Source organism: Carlito syrichta, unplaced genomic scaffold (assembly GCF_000164805.1).
Source record: "Carlito syrichta isolate Samal-C Ts95f unplaced genomic scaffold, Tarsius_syrichta-2.0.1 Scaffold303211, whole genome shotgun sequence".
NCBI classification, from domain to species: domain Eukaryota; kingdom Metazoa; phylum Chordata; class Mammalia; order Primates; family Tarsiidae; genus Carlito; species Carlito syrichta.
The window spans coordinates 519,659-529,388 of NW_007247307.1; the positions used below are offsets into that span (position 1 = coordinate 519,659).

The following is a 9,730-nucleotide window of genomic DNA, read 5'->3' on the forward strand; positions in this document are numbered from 1 at the left end:
AAAAAAAAAAAAAAAAAAAAGGATTGAAAGTAGTGGGAAACTACAGGAGCATGGGGGCGGGGCTTGGAGGTGGGATTGGCAGAAGTTGGAAACTGCCTGGGGAAGGAGTACCTTATCAACGGGTACCTGCACAATGAAGATTTGTATTCCTAACCCTGAGTTGTACCCCACAATTTTTAAATTAAAAAAAATTTTTTTAATATATTTTCTTCCAAATGAGTGATTACTTTAACTGGTACCCTTGATAAATAGTCTACTTTTCCTTCTTTGAATTATAATATTATATGTTATGAGTAATACCATAGTAATATGTGGCATTTCACAAATATTAGGGTGTATTTTTGATATGCTGTCTTGTTGGATATGTCTACAATGTCAACAGCTTATTGATTTGATAAGACTGGTTTTATTATATGTTTTAATATCTCGAAAACAAGTTTACCCATCAGCATTCCTTTTTTTCATAGTCATTTGAAGCATTTATTCTTCTTAGTGATATTATTTTATCCTGTTGTGATGAAAACGAACTTTCTTGGGATTCTAACTGAAATTGTATTATATTAAAATATGAATTCTGGTACACATGGCATTTTTATGATAATAAGTATATCTTTGTATTTATTCATACCTTCTTTTTTATCCTTGAGTAAGATTGTATAGTTTACTTTCTGTGAGTCTTTTGTCTTTTTTGTTAACTTTTACTTCTGAATATTTTTATAGTTATAGTTCCTATTAGAAAAGAGACAAATACTTTTTCATTACTATTTTTAGACACCCTTTCCACCCTACCCTTGACCCTGCCCTGGGGAACAGAGAGACTCTTGGTTTGTACAGAATTATCTTAGCCACATTCGCTTTACTCTTATTCTAAACAGGTCTCTCAGGCTTTCTAGGTAAAGCATTCATATTATCAAGAAACAACAGGTTAATTTTAACACTTCTTTTACAACGAAATGTTAATCAGTAATGACAAAAATGAATATTCCTGTCTATGTCCTGATTTCAATTGCAATGATTGTGTTTTGCCATTTATAATTTGCTTTTGAGGATTGCTTACAAACTGACAAGAAAAGGCCTAATAATTCACTAAGGCTATTGATAGCATTCCTGGAATTGTACAGTGAGGCACCCCTGCAAATGACTCAATGAAAATTTGAAAATAAAATTTAATAAAGCAGCCAGGCTCAGTGGCTCAGTCTGTAATCCCGCGTTTTGGGAGGCTGGAGGTGAGTGGATTGCCTGAGCCTGCGGGTTCGAGACCCGCCTGGGCAACTTGGCGAGACCTCATCTCTACAATAAATCAAAAAATTAGCTGAGCGTGATGGTGTGTGCCTGTAGTTCCAGCTCCTTGGAAGGCTGAGGCGGAAGGATCGCCGGAGCCCAGCAGGTCGAGGCTGCGGTGGCCGGGAGCGGCCGCTGCACTCCAGTCTGGGCGACAGAGTGAGACTCCAACTCAAAAAAAAAAAAAAAAAAGTAATTCACAGAAAGCAAATCCCAACAACCAACAAATATTTGAAAACAAATTCAAGTTCATTAGAATTAGGCAAATACAAACCAAATGAATAGCACAGAATAAATTTACTTCTACAAACTTGAAAAAATTCAAACTATTAGTTTGTTCTTTGTGTGAGTATAAGTGCAAAGAGTATTTTGTGAATAGTTGTGAAAATGTAAACTGGCACAGACATTCTGGAAATATCTGTTAAAATTAAAAATGTATATTTTCTCCAACCTGATAATACAACTTCTGGGACTCTGTTTCATACAAATCATAGTACCAGAATGTAAGACTATATAAGAAAAGACATTATTATTGTATCATTATTCATAGCAGGGGGAAAAAGTTAGGAGAAAAGATACCTAAGATAAATTGTGGACATACACAGCCTGTACTATTATGTAACCATTAGAGAGAGGGAATTATTAGTGAGCAGTTGACTTGAGGGCAGACAAAGCAAGTGAATAATAAGACGTCAGTGGCTTATCAAAACAGACATACCAATACATTTAGTTGTTTTAGAATATTCTTGAGAGTGGTTTATAAGAATTTTTGAAATTTTGATTCCTTGTGCAAATTATGTATTAAAAGCTGAGTGTTTATAATGATTCTTTCACTAAGTTGTGATCATTTGTTTTGATATATTGAGAGCTTAAATTGGTTTATCATTCTTACAGCTTTGAAATTGAGTATCTAAAATCTATAGATGTAAATGTCATAGTATTTTAAATCTTTAATAGGCTGTTTGCTTTCTTAGGTACTTCTAGGGCTGAAGAGTCCAAATTGTCTACAAACATCTGAGAAACATGAGATTTAAATTAAATATTTTTATCTTTAAGCTCTCATACTTAGTACTTTTTCTTCTTTACACAATAAGTTGAACTTCTTTTAAATATTTTAATTTTGGTAGCATTGTTATATCATTTCTATTTGTCATTTTAACCTCTTTTACATTAAACAACCTCTATGTTTCCTAGAAGACTATACCATTTTTCTATTTTTTCAAGCTCTTTTTTTTGTGTAGATTGGTTTGATTCATTCTCAATTTCACCATTTTTGTTAGATGTGATAGAAAGTGACTTTTTTCCCCTTCTCATTGCCTCTTTCAAGATAAATAAGCCATAGTTGCTTCCCTAGGGAATTTTGATGAGGCGAACATACAGAAATAAGGATGGTGTGTCCTCTGCTTGTATTTTCTTCTCTTAGACTAAGGTCACCTGACTGATAGTTCTGGTCTCTTAGGAAAGCTTTTCCTATCCCGGTACTTTAAAAATCACGGAAACAGGATTCAAATGAAGTTTAGTTTATTATTTCCTTTGAAGTATTTTTCTTGTTGATTTATAGTGAAAGATTACTGATTTAGGTCCAATAGTCTATGATGTCTTTACAGGAAATACCAGAAATAATCCAGATTCTGCCCTATGTTTTTAAAATGCTTACATCAACAGACATTTGTATTGATATTCAAGACATGGGCAGATAGTTGCAAGTGATGCCTCTGGCTTGTCAACCCTTGTCCTAAAGTCCACATCATGAGTTTGTATTGTTTTAGGGTCAGTTGAATATTAAGTATGCCAAGGCATTTCTCCCTCTTTCCATTTTTCTCTTTTCTTTATTTTTTTCTTCCTAAATTGAAAAAAAAAAAGAAACTACCTGTTGTTTTGGGAGAAACTTACCCATAATTATTACCCTCCTACACAGCTGTTTTCATTTTTTTATTTATTAATGTCCTTGTCCATATGTATGAATGCCTCATGTGATTAAAGTAATGTTTTATATGATTAAAATTACAGAGAAAATTTAGAAATCTTAACAAAAGGGAAAAAAAAGTCCTGGGACTAATGAAAAATATACTGTGGGAATAGAAAGGACAGGATGAATATTAGGAATTTGAGCCATATTAGGCCCAGTTGATTTGTCTAATTTCAAAAATAAGGTCCTACAATTATCTTAAAATGAATATGCCTAAAATTTACCCTATTGTTTGCCTTTAGGTTTTCAATTGTTTTAGATAGAAAAAGCTAAATAAAGTCTAATATATTTTTGCTTTGTGAAAAGAAGGTGACTCAGATAGAAAGGTTTGTGCTTGAGGGTTTTTTCTACCACTTATTGACTCTGTGATCAGGATAACACTCTTTACCTTTATGAATTTCAATTGGGATACAAATTCTTAAATCACAGAACATTTTAATGACTAAATTTAAAATGCCTGTGTTGAATTTACATTCCATGAAAATGCCTGTAACTACATAGAGACATAGATAAATAAGATGTATTACTACTGTCTTTTTTACAACTATTGTCATCATTAGTGTAATAATGTCCTTTTGTACAAATTTTGATAGTTTGACATCCTGGATGGGTTATGTACCTGACTCCAAAGTCTTATGAGGAAGCCAGGCTCCACAGTGCTTGTCCAAGAGCACTTGCTGGTGAGTCACAAGGCAGTGTGAATGTATCTTAATTCCTGTTTGAAGTGTCCTTTTTGATAGACACGCCATAGCTGTTTAGCAGCATTTAAACATTCCTTGTCTGCATGAGAAATTACATCAACAGCATAACATTATCTTGTTTCTGAGTATAAAAATAACACTGGGACAATTAAAAAATAAAGTGTAAAAGCAGATTACTATTTCTCTGTAGTGGAGAATAACCTTGAACGTATTGCCTCCTGATCTCTTTTTCTCACCATATGGCTGTTTTCACTTGCTGTAACGTGTGAGTATTTTTCCGTGTTTATCTTGCTACTTTTCTTGGTCAAGTTTTGTTATATATATAAAATAACATCTTAAGAGCGGGCAAATGACTTCTTACAGAAAGATGAAAATACTCTTACCTGCATATTTTGCAAGCTGTAGAGTTAACTTACAGAGGAAATAGGCCTGAGCAGATCTAGTTACTAAGGTCCTACACGTCGTTTGCTTGGAGAGGATTAGAATGTGGTGCCAGTGTGGGATGGGGGGGCAAGCACAGGCATTGCCTTTGGACGGACCTGGCTGGATCCTGGTTCCACCCTTCGCTGTGTGATGTTGAACAAGCACTTAGCCTCTCTGACTTTTCGCTGTCTTTAAAATGGGATGAACAATGCCTGCCGTTCAAGGCTTTTGTGGGATTAGAGACAACAAATATGGCTAAAGTGCCTGACCTGCTATCAGGATGTGTTAGGCAGAGGATAAACGAGAGTCAGAAGAAGCCTAAGAACTAAGATTTGCGTTATGGAGAACATGATACAGTTACATACACATACATGATACAGTTTTAATAAACTAAGATACTTCCGTGTTTTAAATATTTGTTTGTATAACATGCCAACTTCCCTTCCTCTTGCAAAGATATTACTGCCAAAAGAGTCATGGAAAGTGATGGGTGCCTATCTTGAAGATGCACTCTACTCCAGCAGGCCCCATTCTAGGTTGTGGTGTTCGCCTCATCTTGGGAAGGTCTGAAGCATGGTGGGGACCTAGTTAGGTTCTGGAGATTCACAGATGAGCTTCTAAGGGACATGCACAATCTAGAGCAGTGTAAATTGGCCTTTTCTGCAAGAGATCTAATTCAGAAAAGCAAAAGCCTTTTCACCACACTTATTAAAAAAAGGATTCGGCATGAAAATAGCTTTAGTGACCCCGATTGTAGTAGGCAGGGCTTAGGGGTATAAATACTGAAAACTTAAGTTGTTTGTTAACATACCAATGTAAGTGGGGAACAAAAGGTATTTCTTTTAGCCAGCAAGGGGTTAATACCTGAATGTGTCTGTGGAAAAGCCACACTGAGGCTATTTTCTTATCTTTATTTCCAAATAAGGCTAGAAAGTTAGAGGGATCCACTCATGTCTGATCCAGGAAGAATTAGAGAGATAGTCACATCCTAAGTAAGAATACTAGCAGGGCAGGGCTAGTAGGGCAGTGTACTGTAGTAATATATGTAGGTGTGGTACTTGGCAAGTAGTTCTTTTAAGGGACACAGGACAACGTCTCCAAGAAAATGACACTTAGGTGGCACCAGGGACCAGTTTCATGGAAGAAAACTTCCATGGACCAAGAATAGGGAAGAGGAATATACAGTCAAACCTCACTGCCAATGTTAATCTGTATTTGCAGCTGCTCCCCAGTGCTAGCATCACCACCCAACTCCTCTTCAGATCATCAGGCATCGGATTCTCAAAAGGAGCATGCAGCCTAGATCCCTTGCTTATGCAGTTCACAGTAGGGTTCGTGCTCCTGTGAGAATTTAATGTCATAGCTGATCTGACAGGAGGTGGAGTCGGGCGGTAATGCCAGCAATGGAGAGCAGCTGCAACTAATGGTGAAACTTTGCTTGCTTGCTCGCCACTCAGCTCCTGCTGTGTGGTCCTAACAGGACCAGGGTTGGGGACCCCTGGTCTAGCGGGATGCGTAGACATTCTCTGGGAAGGATAGCAGACTTCCAGGCCCAGAGAATAGTGTATGTACGACACAGAGTGTGTAGTTGAGTGCTACTCAGAGATGCAAAGATGTGGATTACATAGGGCAGGAGGAAGGGGCATGGGCGGAGTGAGCTTGGAGCCACTGAACTAATGCCAAGTCCATATTATTGAAAAGACAGCAGCATTTTAATTCCCATTCCAGAGGAATGCTGAATACCAGGTAAAAGCAGAAAGAATAATGGAGACAGTCAGTAAAATCATAATTTTTAAGACACAGAAGAAACACTTAGCTGTGCCCTTGCTGACGAAGAAGTAAAAGATGTCCCTCCCCAAACATGCCAGTTTGGTGTATTGGTTATTTTAAGTTGAAAACACTGGAGAAGTTGCGGTTTCAGAAAGAGCAGCTCGACCTGTTTCTTCCCACCTGCGGCAAACCGCAGAGATTCTCCTGGGAGGGAGGGGTCTTTGCTGTAGCAGGTTGAGAAACTGGAGACTGGAAATCCAGGCCTACAGTGGACTGAAGAAATGTACCTAATGAAGCAACCCATGTCTTCTACCTGTTGTATACCCCCCGATATGTCATCCCCTAGTGACTCCTGTAGAAAATTTGCCACCCCCAACCAATTTTCTTTGTCTGTCACTTCTTCTCAAATGTATTGCTCTTTGTCTAAAACGTATAAAAGCATCTTGCTTTGGCTACTTCTTTGGACATCACTCTCACAAAAATCCCGGTGTACGTGTAAAACTAATAAAATGTGTGTGCCTTCTCTTGATAATCTGTGTGGTGTCAATTTGGCTTCTGGATCCAACTGAAGAGAGCCCACTAACAGCTAAAAGGGGACTTGGAGGTGGTCTCTGCCTCCTGCGCACTGAAGTCAGACCACTTTAAGGAGAGTGAGAGTCTTACTCCAGTCCAGCTAATAGGCACATGCTTCACAGGAGTGTCATCCCTGTCACCCCACATCAGGAATGTATCAGCATGGCAAGCAGCCTGATTGATGAGACATCGAAACCACTTGCCATGACTTGTCATAGAAAATGCTGAAATCCGTTATGCGCTCAATTGCTGATGCCGCCCAAACTTGCGTTATTCACCACTGATTTGAGTAAAGACAGCTTTGCAGAGAGAAGCTTATCGGAATGGCAAGAAAATACATACGTGTTTATATCTATTTCTCCTTAAAAATTAAGACAGTGACACTTTGACAGGGGATCAGGCAGGATCCTCAAGTAAATTAGAAGAGTGGAAATCGTAAGACTCACGCTATTCTTGTTGTGTTTTCTCATAACTATTGTTCTGATTTTTAACCTTCACTGTACGCATTGGATGAGGAGTCAGGAAACCAGGATTCTACCCCCAGCCTTATCACTTTCTACACATCTGCCTCATCTCAGTCACATGGCTTCACTTTTCTAGCCCCCAGTTTCCTGATCTCTCAAATGAAAGGATTTTCAGATCAATTCCATAGGATATAGCAGAAATGCTTCAAGGCCACTCTGGAAGATGAAGGGAGGCCTCCTGCCAGCCATTCCCTTTCAGATAGAGCAGCTTCCCTTTTATTTGTATTGTAAGTTGGCGCCATTACGAGACTTTTTTGACAAAAAGGATTCTCTCACTTTTTAAAAATTTGCAAAATCACTGAGCTAGGTGTTCCTTAACAGCCTCTCCAGCTCAGACACGGTTTTCACAGCGATAGAAAGGGGATAACAATAGTTCCTGTTGTTAGTTTTCTACGGGTAAACAATATATCACATGTAGAACAAGGCACCGAGCATAGGAAGCATCCATTGTGTGAGCTTAGTCCCTGCCACCCCTAGCCCCAGCAGGTCCCCCACGAATAAGACTGCCTTTCCTGTGACTCATACTTGTGAGTATGAAATGATGGCCTGAAAAAACGCCTAATGCCTAATCTATCTGCTCTCTACCAACAGCACTAGAAAAATGTCTTGTACGTTTACTCTGTGAATTTTTAATATATTTGATTTCTGCTTTTTGTACCTAGCTATTTTCTCTTGCAACCAGAAGTTTTCTTCTGCTATATCAGATTTTTAAAATAATTATGATAATGCATTTATGAAAGTTCCCACCTTGGTGTGTTCCAGGCTTGCCAGCTCTTGGGAAAGTGACATCAGCGTCCACACCCTCACCCTGCCCTCTGCAACTTGCCTGGAGCTGCTGTTGATACTGTCAAGGAACACTGCCATGCTGCCTTTGTCCCTTCGCTGTATGAATTCCTTTCAGGTAAGGAATGGCTTATTCTCTAGGGTGTGACTTCTCTGTTTCACTTTGAATTGCTTCTCAAGGATCCTGTCTTTCCCAGGAGATTGCCCATGGAAATAAAATGAGAACGATAATAAGCAAAATGCACATCTTGCCTTGTCTATCTCTCTTTAAACAAAGGAACAAAAGGGGGCTCAAAACGGATTGGGCAACTGGCCATGGCAGAAGCAGGAGCTCTCTAACTCCAGGATTCGTCCTCTCACCCCATCTTTCTTGGCTCTGGTAGAAGTGCAGGAAGATCTGGCAAAGACACGTGTGAATGCCACTTTGCTTTTTCCAGGTTTGCCCTCAGCCAGAGTTTTCAACGATTTCTGTGGTTTTTGCGGCTGTTGGCTTGAAGTCAGATGGCCAAATGGATGTTTAACAGGGACGGGACCCTGCCAGTTCTCCGTACCATTTCCCTCTCTCTTCACAACCCCTTCCTTACCACTATCCCACTCTCCTGGATATTTGTTTGTGCTCCTAGTACAACTCACGACTAACCAGTAGGAAGACCCCTCCTCCCAGATAACCAGCTAATTGTCAAATGAGGTGGCAGATGAGAATTAGGAGGTTAACTGGTGGCTTAAGTTGTGACCCTGTAACTACTGAATGTAATTGCGCTTATCTATGACTCTTGATGATGGGGAGATCATCACGAGCTCTCTGATGCTTGTGAAGACTGCATACATTGCTGAGAAATGTATAAACAGGGGTTTCTTCTACCTCTGAAGGTTGCTGTTGTATCTTGAGAAAACTTGGGGAGTCATGTATATTGCTTGGTGTACCTGTTATATGCTAAAACAAGACATGTAGATCTTCCTGTGAATTTTATCTCAAGAAACTGATAGAAAATAACTGCACCAATATAACTTATGTCCTTGTTCTCTTGGAGGTCCGTTACAAGAATGAACCCTGTGTTGTTCTTCCTGTTTCTGAGCCTTGGGTACTGCTGCAGAGTTCAGTCTTTGGCCTTCGTGATCCCATTGATATTTTTCGTTCCTCCATCAGCTTCAATCCTGGACTCTGCAAGGAACCTTAAAGGATACCTTCTCATTTTGTGGAGAGGAGATTAAGATTTAGAGCAATAGAGTGCGTTGGCCAGGGAATACCCAGTGGGTCAGAGGTTGAACTGGACTCACCAGACCTCTGCGAGGGATACGCCATCTGCCACCCACTGCTGAGCTCTCTGAGGTCCTCGGGTTGGTGGACTGTGAATGGTGCGTGGAGGCAGGCATATCTCCTTGGGATGTTCACACCCGAATCCTTCCTTGCTTGGCGGTGATTTGTCCTTATTTGCCTGCTGCCTTAAGCCAGAAATGATTCCAAGTTCTGTGTATCAATCCTTGTTTCTTCTAAGTTTTGTTCATTGGCTTGAGTAACACAAAAGTTTATGAATGTCCACAGACGTTTATGGAGGGAGATGCAGGAAGCTTAACTGTGGTTATCTTTGGGGAGAGAAGCTGGGAAACAATTATTTTTTATTTCGCTCCCTCCCTCATAAACTCTTTGAAATTTTTATATCATCTGTGAGTGGGGAGCAAGAGAAATGAGTCTGATTTTGAGGATT

General features: G+C 39.3%; 1 protein-coding gene across 1 annotated transcript in view; it reads left to right on the forward strand.

The window, feature by feature from the left end:
- Window positions 1–9,202, forward strand: part of UBE3D (ubiquitin protein ligase E3D) — a 111,040-nt gene extending 101,838 nt beyond the window's left edge. The window contains exons 9-10 of the mRNA XM_021712366.1: window positions 8,004–8,142; window positions 9,056–9,202. Of these exons, the coding sequence (XP_021568041.1) occupies window positions 8,004–8,142; window positions 9,056–9,202 (286 nt within the window). The remainder of the gene's footprint in view (window positions 1–8,003; window positions 8,143–9,055) is intronic.
- Window positions 9,203–9,730: the final 528 nt, after the last annotated feature.